The 17695-nt window shown below is 57.1% G+C and overlaps 6 protein-coding genes across 6 annotated transcripts; 3 read left to right on the top strand and 3 right to left on the bottom strand.

Moving 5' to 3' along the window:
• Positions 1–826: 826 nt before the first annotated feature.
• Positions 827–3231, top strand: CMQ_1573 (c2h2 finger domain containing protein; the record flags this gene model as incomplete). The annotated part of the gene is made up of 5 exons (XM_014318652.1): positions 827–890; positions 1107–1953; positions 2020–2124; positions 2182–3110; positions 3164–3231. 5 exons carry the CDS (start codon positions 827–829, stop codon positions 3229–3231), a joined length of 2013 nt encoding a protein of 670 aa, XP_014174127.1.
• Positions 3232–5300: 2069 nt separating this feature from the next.
• Positions 5301–7983, top strand: CMQ_1502 (uncharacterized protein; the record flags this gene model as incomplete). Its single annotated transcript, XM_014318581.1, has 4 exons — positions 5301–5323; positions 5471–5606; positions 5713–5781; positions 6187–7983. The coding sequence occupies 4 exons, from the start codon at positions 5301–5303 to the stop codon at positions 7981–7983; spliced, it is 2025 nt and encodes a 674-aa protein (XP_014174056.1).
• A 989-nt stretch (positions 7984–8972) lies between these two features.
• Positions 8973–11105, top strand: CMQ_878 (ring finger domain containing protein; the record flags this gene model as incomplete). The annotated part of the gene is made up of 1 exon (XM_014317957.1): positions 8973–11105. The coding sequence occupies one exon, from the start codon at positions 8973–8975 to the stop codon at positions 11103–11105; it is 2133 nt and encodes a 710-aa protein (XP_014173432.1).
• Positions 11106–11544: 439 nt separating this feature from the next.
• CMQ_940 (cholinephosphate cytidylyltransferase) lies at positions 11545–13280 on the bottom strand (the record flags this gene model as incomplete). The annotated part of the gene is made up of 5 exons (XM_014318019.1): positions 11545–11703; positions 11772–11819; positions 11883–12303; positions 12379–12729; positions 12784–13280. The coding sequence occupies 5 exons, from the start codon at positions 13278–13280 to the stop codon at positions 11545–11547; spliced, it is 1476 nt and encodes a 491-aa protein (XP_014173494.1).
• Positions 13281–14145: 865 nt separating this feature from the next.
• CMQ_1737 (f-box domain containing protein) lies at positions 14146–15096 on the bottom strand (the record flags this gene model as incomplete). The annotated part of the gene is made up of 1 exon (XM_014318816.1): positions 14146–15096. The coding sequence occupies one exon, from the start codon at positions 15094–15096 to the stop codon at positions 14146–14148; it is 951 nt and encodes a 316-aa protein (XP_014174291.1).
• Positions 15097–16526: 1430 nt separating this feature from the next.
• On the bottom strand, positions 16527–17370 carry CMQ_1497 (dynein light chain; the record flags this gene model as incomplete). The annotated part of the gene is made up of 4 exons (XM_014318576.1): positions 16527–16892; positions 16954–17028; positions 17220–17258; positions 17347–17370. The coding sequence occupies 4 exons, from the start codon at positions 17368–17370 to the stop codon at positions 16527–16529; spliced, it is 504 nt and encodes a 167-aa protein (XP_014174051.1).
• Between the last annotated feature and the right edge of the window lie 325 nt (positions 17371–17695).

Here is a 17695-nt window from a genome sequence, read left to right as displayed (position 1 = left end):
CTCCTCCTCTCTCTCTCTCCCTCTTTTCCTCTCTTTATCTTTCCCTTCTCGCTGCCTCTCTTCCTCTCGTCCTCCCTCGCTCTCCTGTCTTCACTCACATCCTCTGCCTCTCGACCTTCTTCTCTTCCTCTCTTCTGTTCTCCTCCCTCTTCTCTTCCTCCTCTACTCCTTTCTTCTCTCCATCCTCTCCTCACCCGTCTTCTCCCCACCCTCACACACCACCTCTCAGCCTCTCTACACCCCCTTGCAGATGCACACCCCCCTTCTGCGCTTCAGACTCCCTGATTTATTTCTATCCTCCCGCTTCCTTCTTGCTCTCTCTGCCGTCATGCTCTCATCCCCCCCCTCATGATCCTTAATTATACTGTCCGCAAGCTCAGCTCAGCTCGGCTGTGCTAACAGACTACATATCCCACGCTTGCTCATCTCGTCCGCTTTTGTTCCTGGCTCCCGCTACGCCACGTCCAGCGCATGCAACGGCTTTCCCATCAACCTCGTTACCTCTTCCTCGCGCCACTTTGCTAGCCTTGTCATCGGCTCGTGCCTCTTTCTGAACATCCCCCCCCTTTGCTGACACGCATCTGCGCAACCGCCGCCTTGCTTCTCGTTCTTTTTCCTTTTTCTCATCTTTTCCCTCCCCTTATGTTTATTTTTATACACAGCCTGTCTATTCTAATTCGTCCAAATTCGTATTTTTGCATTTTTGGCCTTGGCCACCTGGCCCGGCTGGCATCCGGCCGCCTTCCCTTCCCCCTCTTCGGCCCGTGGCTCATATTTCCAAATTTGGCATCGCAGCCGCACCCACAGCGACCTCGTCTGGCTCATCATGGCAGACTTTAAAACAGACCTGAAGTACATCTTGGAGGATGCGGGAGATGCCGATCATCATAGTCCCCCGTCTCGCTGTCCGTCTTCCCTCTGTTCCTCTTTCTGCTTGCGACCACTGCCACTTCCGTTGCCACCCTTATGCCCACCTGCATCGTTTCCTGCTCCCACTTCTGCCTCTGCCTCGCCCTCGCTCTCGCTCGTGGTCTCGCCCTGTTCCCACCTCACCCCTCCTACTTTCAGTCTACTAATAAAAGGCCCGCCCCCGTCATCTTCAGCAGACACCAGTAGTCCACACAGACACGCCGAGCTGGAGTCTCAGTCTCCGTCAAGGTCGACGCCTCGAACCTCACAAGTCGTCCTCCGTGGAAGCAACAGCAACAGCAACGGCCACCACAGCAGTCACCACGGCAGCCATCACAGCAGCCATCACGGCAGCCACCACAAGAGCCACCGAACAGGCAGCTCTACGAGTAGCTCCACAGAGTCCAAGGCCAGGCCAGCCGAAACCTCCGTCGACAACGAAAGCGTCTTTGACCCCAGCTCAACCATGGATCAGAGAGCATACAGGGCTGCCTCACCCTATCTTCCCACGCGTGGGTACGGCAGTTTGAGTTATGACAGGTACGACGAGAGAACTGCAGGTTATACTAGCAGCCACAGAGATGGCCGCCTCGCGAGTGACGGTGGCCGTCACTCTGGTGAGAGCCACGACAATCATGCTGGCCATGTCGGCCAAAGTAACATAGGCGGCGGCGGCGGCGGTCACAATATGCCGTACAGCATGGAAATGCACGGCGTAGGATCATCCCCCTTAGGTGCTGGTCCCGGCGTGGTCGCCGAAGGCATGTTAGCCTATGAGACGCCTGTTGCCCGAAACCAGGCCGGATATGGCCCGGGCCCCTTGATTCCTGCTGGATACGCCATGACTGGTGCAAGCGGAGACATGGTCGTGCAACAGACGTTCTTCGCAGCGTCTCCGGGTGATGGCCGTTCTGGAGGCTACCCTGAGGAAGTACGGCTGACGCCAGTCACACGTCGTGTTAGCCGGGCCAAAAAAGGGGTTCCCGTGCACACATGCGACATTTGTCACCCGGCCAAGGTGTTCACGCGGGCAGAGCACTTGCGGTAAGTGAGAGAAAAAGATGAGGAGGCAAGGTCGGCCAGTCACGGATGGCTAATCTCTCTCCTCAGGCGTCACCAACTGAGCCACCAGACGCCGCACTTTCAGTGCACTTACCACCAGTGTCGCCGTTCCTTCCACCGGGCCGATCTTCTCAGCCGCCACGAGCGAAGACAGTGAGTGCAGAAAGCGATGAAAGCCGACGAAATCAGGAGACTGACCCACATACACAGCCGATCTGGAGAAGAGCTCACCCCGGGTGGTGGCATGGAGCCTGGACTGTCCGCACGCCGAGACTCGTCGCAGTCAATCGACTCCAGCGTGGGGTATCAAAGCGCCTATGTCAGTGAGGGAGGGGGGGAGGACCAGGAGATGGAGACAGGAGGCCAGCGTCATGCTGAAGAAGGAGTAGCAGCAGACCGAGAGCAGCATTACCACCAGCAATACCAACAACAGTTCTCATATTACTCGTCTGGAGGTTCTGGCTCCGGCTATGGTGACCAAGTGAACAATCTGGCTGCCAGTATGATGGGAAAACATGATGCTGGTGGAAGAAGGAGTGTGCAATACTGTGTCGCGAGTACCAACCCGCATACAGCTAGTCAAGGGACTTACGGTGCTGCCAAGAGCCAATATGATGGCCAGATGAAGTATTCGCCTCGCCGGCAACGAGGTGCGTATACCACAACCCGGGCCCCGGCTATGCCAGACTTCACATCCAAGTCTGCCGGAGCATCTGCTGCGCAGGACTTGCTTGCCTATGTTGGCGACCCTCAGTTCTGCAGACGAGAAATCACAGCTAGCTCAGCGGTTACTTTTACCTCTGATTATCTCCATGCGACCGATCTGCGGCTACGCTCGCAGGGGCATCAACATCAATACGGCAAGAGTGCTTCAGCTCCAGAATGGTCCACATTAGCTGGCGGCAACACAAACGCGAGCTTCAACTATCCGTACACATTGCACTCGCTCTTTGACGATCATCACTGCGTTCCATTATCCGTGACACCACTGCCAGAGAACTCGTCTGGCTGGGAGTCCTTAGCACCAGCTCTCGGGGATGCTGAGAGCACACTGGCTACGACATATGCCCGGGCATCAATCCCTCCACAGGCCTCATTAGTCGGCGAACAGGACAGCGTGCTCCCACGACAGGCTAACAGTGAGATAAGAAAAAGAAGAAGCAGGAGTAAGAGTATTAGCCCTGCTGCTCAGGCACCGCTCCTGTCAACGGCCTCGTCGGCCCCGTCATCTTCTGGAAGCGACACCCCGCCGCTGCCTAAACCAGGGAAAAACAAGCGTCGCCAGTGCTTGTAGACAGTTACTGGGAAGAGTTTGACCCGGTAAGTCCTGTCATACACCGCCGAAGTTTTGGAGAGGCCGAGCAGTGGAGAGAAAATTGCCGGCAGCAATGCCGGCAACAGCAACACTGGAACGATGCCAGTTTATCGCTTCAACGCAGAGCCCGGGAGGCTGTGGCGGCTCTGTCCATTGGTGGTGTGAGTGCACAAAAGAAGGGGCAGAGGCAATGTGATGTGGAAGGAGATGACGATGGTGTTGGCGACAAGAACGACAATGATGACAACGTCGATAATGACGATGGCGACAACACTACTAATCCTGTAAATGACTATGAAAAATACGACAATAATGCCAACAGATACGGCACCTGGCAGGCGGCCTGTGAGGTAGGCATGTATATTTCTCCGCTATTCGGGGTTCACATTATCTGACAACGCTGACCAGAAAGGCATCTGACTGGAGCGACGAGCTCATTCAGGCCGTTTTCCTGTGTGGGCTGTTCGCTTAGGTGGACTGAATGTAGCAGGCGCCACCGTTTCTTTTACAGCTGCAGCTGCTACCATAAGTTACTTGCCTCTCTATAATCGAGAGTTCATCGGGCTCTTTCGAGAGCGCTGGCCACACTCCTTCTTTTCATATTTCCTCCCCTTCTTTTTTTCCTTCCCCATTTTTCTCTTCTTCTTCTTCTTCTAATTCTTCTCCCCCCCTTCCTTGCAGTTTATGCTGTCCAGCGTTGCCAACTTTTCAAGACTGCAATAGAGACGGTGCCTCCTGAATATACAATGGCGCCGTTGGACCGAGGCTAAGGCGCGCAGACGCCTCTGCTTTACCAGACCACCTCGTTGATGAAACCCGGACATCGGGCTGCTGTGGAAAGCGACCAACGCAGCCGGGTGAACCAGAAGTAGAGAGGCCTGTTTCAACAACTGCCAGTAGGCGATTTACTATTAATGGTACGGAGTACGGTGTAACATGCATAGAGTTACTAGATGATGGAAGACGGTATATGGCATAACCGACTATTTAATAATCGTAAAAAAAAAACATATCTTATACTACAGCATAAAAAATTAGGTGCCGCATTAGGCAATTCGACATCACTCAGGCGCTGAACACAGCACTGCCTTACGCCGCTGTTTTTCCGAGTTTATACCTGGACTTTAATACGAGCACTTCGTATGCGCTGTTGGCGTCGCTTGTTCCGGCTCGTTTTCTGAGATTAGCGCGACAACCCTGCAACTCTCAATTTTGCTCGCGCGTCTTTTTTCCCCTTTTTCCTGGCAAGGCCAGCCCGGCCGATGCTTATCATGATCCGTTCCTACTGTGCAGTCCGTCTGTACCGTAGATGCCACCACTCTTTGTCCTCAACAAATGTAACTTGGCAATCACCACGTCTGTTAGCAACTCTAAAGAGTACTGGTCAGATACTTGGTGCTTTCGGGCTTCTCATTTCTTTGTCGGACGCATAATTTGCTTTAATTAAAAAAACTCCGTTAGAGCATGTCCACATCGGGGAATCACGATAAAGGGACGTTGCAAGGCGAGCCCCGTCAAGAGTGCGTAATTAATAGTGGGAAAAAAGAAAGGACAGGGAGCTCGGACACCAGAGTTAGGAGCACTCTTGCTCCTTAGCAGGGCAGCTCCTCTTTTTTTCCTGCTTAATCTACATCTCGCTTCTATTGGATTCCCTTGCTATTTTCTCACTCTCTTCATCCTTTCCCCTCTGGTTTCTTTTTCTGTCCATTTATCGACAGCTCCAAAACGGACACAAGCGTCACGAGCTTTAGGAGTAGGCAAAAATCCGACAGATTGGTCCGTCTTGCTTAATTCCGGGTTTTATCTCCAATCTCGTCGACGATCCCATCAATCGCAGCGGCGACACCCAACAGAAAGCGCAAGCAACCAAAAAACGGTCGCGCAAACGACTCCGATCACTCGCCCCCCCTGTTTACCGAGAACAAAGGTCACATTACAGCGTCCTGCCGCATTTCGGTCTACGCCTGCGCCAGAAACAGCGAGCGAGCCGGACGAACACGCTCAACAAAACATCATGGGCACTTTTGTCTTCAAGTGGTGAGTCGTCGCATGATGATGGCCGTCGTTGTGAAAGCGGCTGCTACCAGCGCCACGTCTCTGTGGTGGCAGCCCTAGGCAGCCGAATTGCGCTCTTCCATCTTCTGCGCATTCCTCCGAGCTGACATATCTCCTCGTTTGCACCAGGCCGAGGGATGCCGACGAGGTTTACGTCACGGGCACATTTGACGACTGGTCCAAGTCCGTCAAGCTCGACAAGATCGTCGACTCGTTTGAGAAGGAGGTCGAGCTCGCCGATGCCTCCACCAAGATCTACTACAAGGTGTGTATCTTGATTCCGTATGACCGTATGGTCCCTGCTTTGACTCTGATTTTTGCGTGTCCCTGTTCGTGATCATGTCTCGTCTCTCTTCCCTTTCTCTCCGCAGCCACTTGCCACAATGGCCATTGAGGCCGGGGCCCCAGCCGTGCATCCTGCTGTCGATCGGAGGGGCAAGGTTAGCCTGGCGTGGATTTGTCTCACCCACATCCATAACACATCTCTTTCCAGCGTTCTATGTATGACGCAAGGGGCAACAGTGGCCGCCGTAGGGCCATGCACCTGCGGAGACCCTCGTCGTTCGCTAGCCAGCTCATGTGCTTTTTTCTCAGCCCCAACCTCCCTGTTTTAGAGCAGACATGGGCACGCAGCTCTAATGCACACCACATGCCACATTCCCCAGTCCACATTCCCCGCCGTCTTCCCCTCTATGTCTGCACGATCTCTTCCCCTCCACCCCCCTCTTTCACCGCTCTCAAACATCTCGATCCTGCATCTCGATCCTACATCAGCTGTTGTGCTTGCCGTTCACCTTTCATGGTACCGTGTCCTTTCACACGTATTAACCTGCCATCATATATAGTTTGTCGTTGACGGCGAGTGGGTTACCGACGGTGACGCTCCGAAAGAAAAGGACGAGGGTGGTAACGACAACAACGTTTTGACGCCGGAAAATATCGTCAAGCTGGCACCTGGTACTGCTACCATCTTGTCATCTGCTGCTCCGACATCGACAACTGTTCTGCTGGCCAAAGACGTGCCGCTAGAAGAGAAGAAGCAGGTCAAGGTCACAGAACCTGAGACACTCGTTGAGCCTGTAACAGTCGCTGAGCCGGTTGTTGCCGAGGAGAAGACCATGGACAAGGTTGAGGAGCCGACCTCTGCTACCGAAGTGGCTGTGCCTGTTGCCGCTGCGGCTGCTGCTACCGTCACCACGGTCGAGTCTTCAGACGAAAAGCCGACCATGTCCGAAAGCAGCGAAGTTCCGGGCGCGTTCCCGGAAACGCCCATTGCAGAGCTGGACAAGGACGTCAAGCTGATCAACCCCCTGCCGGCTGCACCGGGAGGTGTGAACCCGATCAAGCTGGCACCAGGCGAGAAGATCCCCGAGTCGCTGACAACGGCCGACGTCAACACGAATGTCAAGCTTGACCCGGAGTCGTACGAGAAGGCTGACGCCATGGTCGGTGGCGTGACTCTTGACCAGTTACCGCCCGTGTCCAACAACATGATCCCAGAGTCCAGCCTGCCCATCGCCTCTCACGATGATGTCACGATTAGCTCTGTCGCCCCCGTTGCAACCACGGCTGTTCTGGCCGCAGCCGTTCCTCTGGAGAAGGACGAGGCCGATGCTGTTGCTGCTGTTGCCGTTGTCACACCGGCCCCGGTCGTCTCTTCACCCGAGACTGCTGTGACTAGCGAGGTGCCTGAGATTGTCAAGGAGAGCCAGGCCGAGGCCAATGTGCCTGCCGAGGCGTCTGGCGTCCCGGAAGAGGTGAAGGAGAAGGAGCTGGTGGAAGAGGAGCTGCTGTCCAAGGTTCCCGAAGCACCTGTCACCTCAGACGGCACGACGACGACATCCCCGGACACCAAGGCTGCGGCTGCCGGTGTTGTCGGTGGTGCGGCTGCGGTTGTCGCTGGTCTGGGCACCATTGCCTACGCCACTGCCACAGCAGCCAAGGACAAAGCGGTGGAGCACGGCGTGCCGGCCGCTGAGAAGGCGTCTGCTGCTGCGAGTGAGGCTGCTACCAAGCTGCCGGTGTCGGTGAAGCAGTTGCTGCCGACTGCCGTCCAGGAGAAGATTGCCTTGACGAGCGCCACGAGCGCCACGACCGAGGGTCCTGCGACCACGGCCGAGGTGCCTGCCGAGGTGAAGGAGTCGATCCAGGAAGCCGATGTCAGCCCGGAGGCAGCAGCGAACCCGGTTGCCGTGGAGGAGAAGAGCGCGGTGGAGGCTGAGCTGCTCAAGAAGACATCTGAGCCGGTGGCCGTGCCAGTCGTTGCTGAGCCTGTCGCCGAGCCTGTTGTCGAGTCCGTCGCCGAGCCCATCGCTGAGCCTGTTGTCCAGCCCGTTGTCGAGTCTGTGGCTGAGCCCGTCGCTGAGCCTGTCGCTGAGCCGATTGCCGAGTCGACTGCTGCACCTGTGACGACGGAACCCACGGCAGCTGTGGTCAACGACAAGGACACCCTCGCGGCTACTCCAGCTGCTGAGGTCGTGGATGCCTCGTCTTCCGCTCCGGCAGCATCTCCGAATGCTGTGGCGCCGACGACTGCATCGGCCGGGTCTCTGACGTCGACTGAGCGGAAGAAGAAGCACCGGATCAGCGGCTTCTTCAGCAAGCTTCTTCACCGGTTCGACGGCGGCGACAAGAAGAAATAGACAAGTCCTTGTCAAAAGCCCTCCCGCCTCCCACGCCGTCTATATCCCATCGGGACTGAAATCCGACACTGTTTGCCATTTCAGGTCCATAATCGTCTGTGCACGTCAAAGGGACGGCAGGATTCCATACGTCCGACTCTACAAGTCCACCATAATTTTCTTTGTCGATTTTCTGCGCTGTACGCTGTTTTCAGGGTCTCGCTCATTCTGATTTCCATTATTCATTTTCTTGATTCCCCAGGGTGTCGAAGTTTCATTTGTCGTTGTGATTTGCTAGTGTGTCGCCTGTTGCAGGCGACCGATACGAGAGAAAAGAGACGGGTGTCGGTAATACAAAGATAGTTTTGGAAAGACTGATTCGAATGTGGTCGGTAGTGAGGTAGAAAACACAATAGCACACACATCATCTTACCATGGCGAGAACAGGAGAGGTGCAAGGTAGAGTAAGGTGAGTAGTCACGTGATGGTACCGGATACAGTCGATGCCGGAATTTCATGCCCCGCCTTGGCCGGTGTGACTCTGTCGCCGATTGGCTTCTTCCGCCAGAAAGGTCACTTGCGTATTTCCAGCTCTGGTCTCAATTTGTCAGGCTTCTTTCTCCTTCCTCTGCCCCTCTCCAGCGCCCCTTTCCTGGGGGATCGTTCTATCTATCTGGCTTTTCTTTTCGTTCCCTTTACGACTTCTTCCGGTCTTATCGGCCTTTTTGTGGCTACGAATCGAAACCGGCCTCTCTCGTGTGTCTCTCTCCCTTTCCATCGAAGAGCCGTCTGAAAAAGAACGGCAGCAGCAGCAGCAGCACGAATCAGAGAGGTGGCGGTGATGAAGATGCCAGCCGACGGCGATGTGACCAGAGCTATAGAATCCAACTGATTTGACATCACGGGACGGAGCGGAAGCGAGATTGCGAGGTCTTTTCTGTCTGCAAGTATCGACCTCAACCACGACTTCGATCGATCTTCCTACATCGCAGCTGCAGTCCCGGACGGTAATGAGCCTGCTACCTTTGGGCGTGGGCAAGGCCGTCTCGTCTCCTCCGGTGGGACCGTCTGTGGCGATCGTGTCGTCATCATCGGCATCGTCAGCGAGCTTCGATTCTAGCAGCCGGCGAACGGCAGCACAGTCGAACGCAGCAGCAGCGGCGAGCACGGCAGGCAGCACAGTGGCAACGCCACGCAAGGGCCAGGGCGCACGAAAACAGCACCGCAACACGAACAAGGCGTACCGACGGCCAGACGACGACGACGCGATGGCCGAGGCGCGAGCGCTGCGCAACTCATCGAGCCGGCGAGGCCAGACGTCGATTACGCATCTGCTCAACTACGCGGCACCGTCACGGGCGTATCTCGAGCGAGCACACGACTACCGGTCAAGCCAGTCGTACCGCGGCCATCACGGACACTACAGCCACCACGGACACCACAGCACGGCCGTGGACAAGGCGCGGTTCGTGCACGCCAACTACCGGTTTGTGGTGTCGCCGACAGGCGACTACACGCGACAGGCAGCCGATGCGGACGAGCATGTCGAGTGGGCCGACGTGTTGCAGGTGCTGGCGTCGACTGAGTCGCAGGCGTCGGCCTGTCCGATCTGCCTGTCGGAACCAGTGGCGCCGCGCATGGCCAAGTGCGGCCACATCTTCTGTCTGGCGTGTCTGATCCGCTTCATGCACGCCAGCACCGATGCGGATGAGCCAGGGCGTGGTGGTGTGCGGCCAGCGAACAGCAGCACGACGGAGCGGCGAGGGGCCAAGTGGAAAAAGTGTCCGATCTGCGAGGACAGCATCTACCTGGCAGAGGTGCGGCCGGTGCGGTTTTATGCCGGACAAGAGTGCGCGCTGCCGCGGCCAGGTGACGATGTGGTGCTGCGGCTGATTATGCGGCACGCCAGCTCGACGGTGGCACTTCCGCGTGAAGGCAGCAGCGGCAGCGGGATCCCGTGGCACTTTGCGGCGAACGTGCTGGACTACGCCCGGATCATGAAGGGGACAGGCGACTACATGGTGGAGCAGTATGAGCGGGAGCTGGAAGAGCTGGAACGACAGGAACGCGAGGACGAGCTGCTCTTCCACGAGGACGGCGAGTGGTCACAGAGGGCAGCGCGAGCGGTGCGGACGGCGAGAGAGACGATGTTGCAGGAGGAGAGCAGCAGCCGGACTGCGGTCGAGAAAGCGCAGGAGCCGGCGTTGCGGTCGGACGAACAGCAGTCGCAGCAAGAGGACTTTTTCTTCTACATGGCACCGCCACACCTCTACCTCTCGCCGCTGGACATCCGCATTCTCAAGACCAAGTACGGAGCCTTTTCGAGCTTCCCGTCGACGCTGCTGCCACGGGTTGAGCACCTGTCGCTGGGACACACGGTGGACGATGCGATGCGTCGCCGCGCCAAGTACCTGGGCCACCTGCCGGCCGGCTGCGTCGTGTCCTTTCTCGAGTGCGACTGGACCGACATTGTGCCGGCCGAGACGCTGGCAGGTTTTGCCGGCGACATTGAGCGACGCCGCAAGCGGAACCGCGACAAAGCTGCCCAGGAGGAGCGCGAGCGGCTGCAGGCCGAGCGGCTGGAGCTGGCGGCCGCCCGGAGCACACGACGACTGGGAGCGGGTGGTGGTGGTGGTCGCAGCAGCGGTGGACGTGATCTGGACAGTACTTTCGGTGCCGACTTGGTGGATGTGGTCGACATGAGCGATTTCCTGCCTCTGGGCGGTAGTGGTGGCGAGAACGTGTCGACGTCTTCGTCGCCACCGAATCCGCGACCAGGCTTTGGCCACCTGGCCGATCTGTCGACGAGCCCGACGACCGTCTGGGGCACGCGGATTGTGGCATCGTCGCCGCATCTGGGACCAGCCGCCCAGTCGAGCCAGGGCCGTCTGGCCGATGTCGATGACGGCTGGCTGCGAGACGAGCAGCTGCTGGCGGCTGGCGACCTGACAGACGCCGACGTCGCCGCCCAGATGGCAGCCCTCGGCCTGGAAGGCGGCAGCGGCAGCAGCAGCAGTGCTGTCGGGGCGGCAGAGCGTGCTGCAGGCTCTGTCAATACAGCCTCTGCAGAATTGGCAAAACCGAAGAAGAAAAAGAAGCAGAAGATCACGCTGATGAGCACAGGCAGCCGTCGCGGGCTCTGAGCCGGGCCGGCTGTTCGGAAATGAAACCTGCTTCTTGGATCTGGACTTGGATATGCCATTTGTTTCATCGAGCTTTGCGTGTCATTGTACAAAGTACAAAGTATCAAGCTTACTTTCATTTCTGCTTAATAATCCATCTTAATGCGGACATTCCGTTTATGTCATGTGATCAAGGGAGAAGAGAGTTCTGTCATTCACCTACCCAAGATATGTCCTTATCACTGCACGACCAGACGCAAAGCGACGGAGACCCCGATTTTGTAAAGGAAAATACCGTGCATCTACGGCCCATCTCGTCTTGCTGTCTCTTTTTCTCTACTGTCACCACGTTTGGGGGCAGACCGATGTGATTTCTGGATTACGGATGCAAACGCCACGGGTTTTGGGAACAAAGAAAAAAGAAAAAAGAAAAAAGAAGAGAAAAAGCAGCACACCCGATCTAGTAGACTGCCCGCACGGCTCGCCGCAGGTCCGACGACGACGACACGCGGCTGTTGCCACCCTTGGCGTTCCGGCCGTGGCCGTGATGGCGGTTGTGGCTGTTGTGGCTGCCGCCGTCCGGATGGCTCTCGTGGTCCTCGTGGCTCTCGCGCTTGTCCTGGTTGTCGTTGTCGGGGATTCCCCGTTGTGGCCATCCTCATTCTCCTCCGACTCGTCATCGCTGACCTGTCGGGACTGCGAGTTGGGGCCGCCCTGTCTACGGCTCTTGGTCATCTGATGTGTCTGGTCAGCAGGACTTCCCCCTACGGTCTCTCCATTCTCTCCCCTCTCACATACCCACGAGCGAACACCGCCAATCAGGCCCAAGGCATAACCTGCCACAAAGTCGTTGGTGCCACCAGCACCCGGCGACTTGGGCGTGGCCACGCCGCCTGCAGTGGCCATGGTCGGCGTCGGGCTGGACGGCGACCGGTCCATCGAGCTGCCTGCTGCCAGCGTCGACGTCGAAGGCGATGCCAGCCGTAGGGACGGCCGTGGCGCCGGGCTCTGCGGCCGACTCGACGGCCACAACTGGCGCAGCTCGCGGCTGAGCTCTTGGCCCGTCGTCGTCCAGTTGACCCGAATATTGTCGCGCAGGTCCTGGACGTGGCGCTTCAGCTCCAGCTCATTCTTCTTGAGCCAGCTGACGTTAAGTTCCTGTCGCGATGTGCCGCGCTTCAGCTGCCGCGCAATGTACTTTTCGTAGTCGCGGACAATCCTGAAAAGTACGAAACTGTGTCAGCACGTCATCCATCTGTACCGCTTCCTGCTCCGCAGCTTGTGCCCGACCTACTTGGTGATGATGCCCGTCGTGCTGACGCCCTCAGTGCGCTGCGTGACAAGGAACTTGCCGGCCGCCTTGATGGGTTGGTAGATGTCGTCGCCCTCGGCAGCGCCGTACGGGATGTCGTCGTGGGCCACATAGTCGATCTGCCGGGCCTCGAGGAAGTCGGGCGTCACGATCCACGGGCAGTTCTCCACTACCTCGTCCACCCACTTGCAGTGGCGCAGCGTCTCTGCTCGTTCCTTGCCCGACAGCACCGTCAGACCCTTGCGCTTGTGTGTTTCTTCGTCGCCCGTCACGCCGACCATGAGATACACTTCGGGGAACGCCTTCTTGGCCTGTTCGAGCTGGCGCATGTGTCTAGAAGTGTTAGACGGGAGAAAAGACGGGAGAGAGACGACCAAAGAGACATACCCTAGATGGAACAGGTCAAAGACGCCGTCGGCATATACCCGCACCGGACGGCCGACCGGGGGCAAATTGGTCTTGTAGCCGACCGGGTCGGTCAGCTTGCCAATGGGCGGCGGCAGCATCGACGTCTTGTCGCCGTCCTCGGCCTGGTCGTCGTCGTCGCTCGGATCGGTCTCGTTGCGGGCCCGACGGCCGTCCGTGCCGTTGTTGGACCGCTGGCGCTTGTTAGGCGGCAGCGGCTGGGCGGTCGTCTGGTGGCTGTGACTGTGGTGGTGGTGGCCGCCATGTCGATGGCTGCGACGGTTGTGGGATGTCGCCGCGGGTTCGTCGTCTTTGGGCTCGTCGTGATCTTGGGCAGCAGCCGGCTCGGTCTCGTCTTCGATCCGAGAAGGCTCATCGAGGCTGTCCTCCCGCGACGGCGACGGCGGCTGCTCGGCGCCGGCACGCTTGCGCTTGCTGCCAGCGGCGAGCGCAGACGGTGAAGAGGCCGGAGAGCTCATCCTTGCCTCGTTCTGCTCCTTCTTGGCGAGGGGAGAGAAAGGTGGCGAGAGCAGCAGGCAGGCGTCGGAACGAGACAGGGTCAGAAGATGACAGACAGCTGTGCAGGCCGCTCGCGTGCTCGCACTGGATGCAATTGAATGGAAGAATGAGATAAGTATAACGTAAAATGAGACCGCGCCACCAGCTTGAGAACAGGTGGTAAGTGGGATAAGAAGAAATGTGCCGGCGAGAAGTCGCCCGAGTGGGTAGGGAAAGGGAAATGCGGATCCTGGGAACCAAAGGAATAAAAGTGGTAATAATTACTGGGCCCGTCCAGTCGTCGTAAAGGGGGGGAGGGACGGAAGGACGCAAATTGGGCCTCCAACGAAGGAGATGAAAAAACAGGCTGAGAGGGTTTTACAATCCATCCAAAATTGATTATGGACAAGGCACAAAAACCTGAGATTCCAGCGGGACCAAATAGGCACACCTGTATGGCCGGCTCCTGGTGCCGTCATCAGAGCCCTCGCTCCTTCCCCAGGACTGTGTCGGAATGTTGTAGTTGTCCGATCTCATCAGCAATGTAAGATAACACGTGATTTCCATCACCGGCGCACTAACATCTCTAAGCGCTTGCTCGCTTGCGCTGTAAGAGAGATTGTATTCATATAAATGCTTGTTTCCATCGCCATCAAACTGTGCTGCGATTACGATAATAATGACACGGCCAATCATGTGCCATCGTGTTCCCTTCCTCGAGATGTTTCGAAGAGACGCCTCGCTTCCACTCGACAGATTGTGCTCTACGTCCTGTGAATGTTCCGATAACCCCAGCATAAATACAAGACGGCCCAAACGACCAAAGAAAGATATGGAAAAGCTCTGCTACGGCGACATCGGCTGTGTCTTGGGCACGTGATGACGGCCGCAACGGTTCGGGTGTTTGGGACTGCTCCGGAAGCACGATTCCCGAGCACCCTCGAGTGCCGGCTTGCCAAACTTGTCGCGCACTGCACAATACTCGTAGCCAGGGCCCATCCAAGTCTGGATGTGCGTATGAAGTTCACAGCGGCTGACGCCACACTTGCGGCAGAGCGCCTGGCCGCGCACCCGTAGCAGGGCCAGCGCCTTGGGTGAAGTCGGGGTCGTGATCGGAGTTCCCGTGCCTTGAGTGGCCGCGTCCATGCCGACAAGGATCTTGTCCAAGCCGGGCGGCGACGCCGGTGGCGTCGGTGGTGGTGATAACCGTCCGGCCTTGTGCCACACCCACTCCATGTCATTGGGGCCGGTGCGTCGTGCTGACAGCGGCACAGTGCCGTGCATGCGCCGGTGGATGGCGTAAAAGTGCTTGTTTGTCAGTCCCAGACAAGTGCTGTCGATGGGATCGAGAAAGTCAAAGATGGCATAGTGCAGTTCAGCCGGCAAATCGGCCAGCTGCAGGTTGGCCGACGGCTGGTGTGTCGGTGGCACCGGCTCGTAGTCCATGACCGAATACGAACGTCGTGGTGCGCCCAGCTTGGGCCGCTGCGGCCGTGCCGGCGACGACTCTCGGTTCAGAGCTTGTGCTGGCAGCAACCGTCTGCGTCTGGGCGATAGTATGGCCGTTGCCGTCTCCTCGGCGATGGTGGGCGGCCGCTGTGGCGTCACGTCTGCGGGCGAACATGTACTGAGGCCGCTCGTCTGGATGAGCAAGGTGCGTGACGGTGGCGTGGGATAGATAAAGTCATTAGTCGACAGCGCACGTCGGGGCGGTCGAATGCCAGCGGCCACGGCCGACTTCTCGCGAGCCAGCAGCGAGGCCGAGCCTCCCGAAGAGCGGTAGAGTCCTTCGAACATGGTGTTGTGTGTGGGAAGAGAGAAAAGGTGCTGTATGAGGGATCAAATGCTTCTAGACGATGCCGTTCAAGTTCCGGAGCCAATAGTCGAAAAGAGTACGTCGCGGGGGTTCCTCAATAGCAAGCTCATCAGAAGGCGGCGAAATATCCCGTGGCTATATAGCGAGCAGGATCGAGATTGGAACCGCCAACAAGGCTTCCCGGTGCTGCAAAGGGAAAGGCGGATGGGTCTCGGCTGATGGAAGGAGGAAGAAAGGCGAGATCCCCAGACGGAGAACGACGGCGCTCCAGTTATACTCGTAGGCCGAATCGGAATACGTGATACCCAGAAGGGGCAGGCCAAAGCGACAGGCCAGATTCTAAGCAGGGATGGGAGGAAAGATGGTCGTATGACCCCGAATTCAGGCCACGCAACTGGTCGAAGAGGCTTGCCGACGGCCCGTCTCGCTGTTTTCTTTTCTTTTTTTCGCGTCGTCTTCCCCGCTGCAGCAGATAAGACCAGGACGTGCGCGGAGGGCGGCAGATGCAGATGAGATGGTGTGGTTGGGCTGCTGGCCGCTTTTATAAAAAGAGTTGTTGCGTTCGACTTTTTTTGGTCTATTGGAAATTTCAGAGGAAAGATGGCCGGCTCCCCCCTATAATCACTTAGCGTGTCGGTCCCAGGTATCTTACCGCCTTCTGTCGGCGCAGGTGGTACAACAATACGGACAGACCACGGCGACGTCAGTCCTCGAGGTCTAGACCCCGCATTTTTTGCCCTGCTCCGTTCCCTGTTTTTCCGACTCTGAAAGCAGGCAGATCTTTGCCACACAACGCCCGTAGTACCACTACGAAACTACGAAGAGTAACAGGCACACGGACACGGACACGAGAGCAAATGTCCGGTCTTGGAAAAGGAAGAAGCTGCCGCCGTCTGGCATGTCGCAACCACCAGCCGCCCTGATCGGCAGATTCGTGCACCTGCCACTCGGATCACCCAACTATCTATCAAACAGGAGATGCATCATGGCATGAATTCACCCACCAATGATGTCAGACCGACTGGGAAATATGGAGACCGAAAAGATATCGGGATAGTACCAGGTCGGATACAGTCAGGAAGTCTGTTGGCTGAGTCCCGGCACGGCTGCCGTGTCGGCTGCATTTACCACTCGCAGACAGATCTATCTACGCCATGCACAGGCCGTCTCTTCTGCGTCATTTCCTCGTATGTTCGCCTGCAGCCCGTAGTCAGCCAAACCACGCGACCAAGTGGAAATAATAATATGCAGCCCAGAAGTCACTTGTCCTGCAACACGAATTCAATCAAAAAAAAAAAAAACAATGCACATTCAACTGCGATATCGCCATGCCGTATCGTACTCTATCGTACTCGTATACAGGCCAATCAGACAAACCGTCCTGACCACCTCCTTCTCCATTCCTCCGCTCTCAACGGTCAAAAGCCACCCACAGCACCATCACGACCACGTCCAGGCCCTTGCTCTCGCCGCCGTCGTATTTGTATGTCCACATGCCGTCCGTCTTCTCGTTCCAGTACGCTGCCTGCGCGCTGTGCATCCCGCGCCGGCCCACGTGCGGCTTGCCGTCTGTGCTCGTAGCGTCCGGCGTCACCTTCTTCTGCTCACCATCGGCCGATGCGTCCTCGACCGAGCCCGTTCCCGCCCCCCTCGACTTGTTCAGTTGCGATGTCGGGATCAGATGCTGCACAATCGTGCTGTTGACCGCAAACTTGTACGTCGGCGCGCCGGCCACGCCCGACGGCGACTCGGCGATTAGTGCCTTGAGGATCGAGTTCTGTTGGCAACACCGGTCAGTCGCAAAAAGCGCTTATTAGATTACGGCTGCGACCACGTACGATAATCGTCGTATTCCACTGCTCCGTCTTGTCGTGCTCGTAGAACTCGGCGCTGCCAAGCGCGCTCTGGCAAGCCTATATCCCTTGCGTTAGCTTCGAACCTATAACGTTGTGGCATCCGATCCCATCCCCCAACTCGTCCTGTATCCCTTTTCTTTTCTTTTTCTTCTGCTTCTTGTCTCTCTGTCGCCTTTTTTCGCCTCTCCTATCCGCTTATAGAACATCATACGGGGGCGTGGCGGGCGGAATGAACGGGTTTGGCTTACATCTTCAGCGATCTGCTTAAGACGCGTCGGCTTGATGGGCTATAAAGGGGAAGTTAGTATCCTTCAAGCTTGGTGCACGCGGCAGAACAGCGAATGTCAAAGAAAGAAGCGCATCGCAAAATCGTACACTGTTGGTCGGAGCGCTAGCCATGGCGAAAAATGGATTCGAGATATATGCCGTCTGTCGTGGTGGTTTGACTCGACGGGGTTGCGAAGTAAATAAACAGAAGGAACAGTGGCTGCAAAGTGGTCATAATGTGGCGAGCCAAAGGCGGTGAAGAAATGGATTGGGCCTGGAGTCAGGCAAGGCTGTAAGCGGTAAAAAGGGGTCGATCTCATTCGGCGCAGACGGCGAGGCTCCGCCAGCAGGACTACTCCTACGGTATAATCGTATCCTACCCCGTACTCCGTACAAGGATAACAGTCCTTTTTGCGTGCTACATATTATGGCCGTTCTGTGCGTTACGAAACACGCT

Source organism: Grosmannia clavigera, assembly GCF_000143105.1.
Source record: "Grosmannia clavigera kw1407 unplaced genomic scaffold GCSC_140, whole genome shotgun sequence".
In the NCBI taxonomy this organism is placed as follows: Eukaryota; Fungi; Ascomycota; class Sordariomycetes; order Ophiostomatales; family Ophiostomataceae; genus Leptographium; species Leptographium clavigerum.
This window is presented reverse-complemented; position numbering and strand designations above follow the sequence as displayed.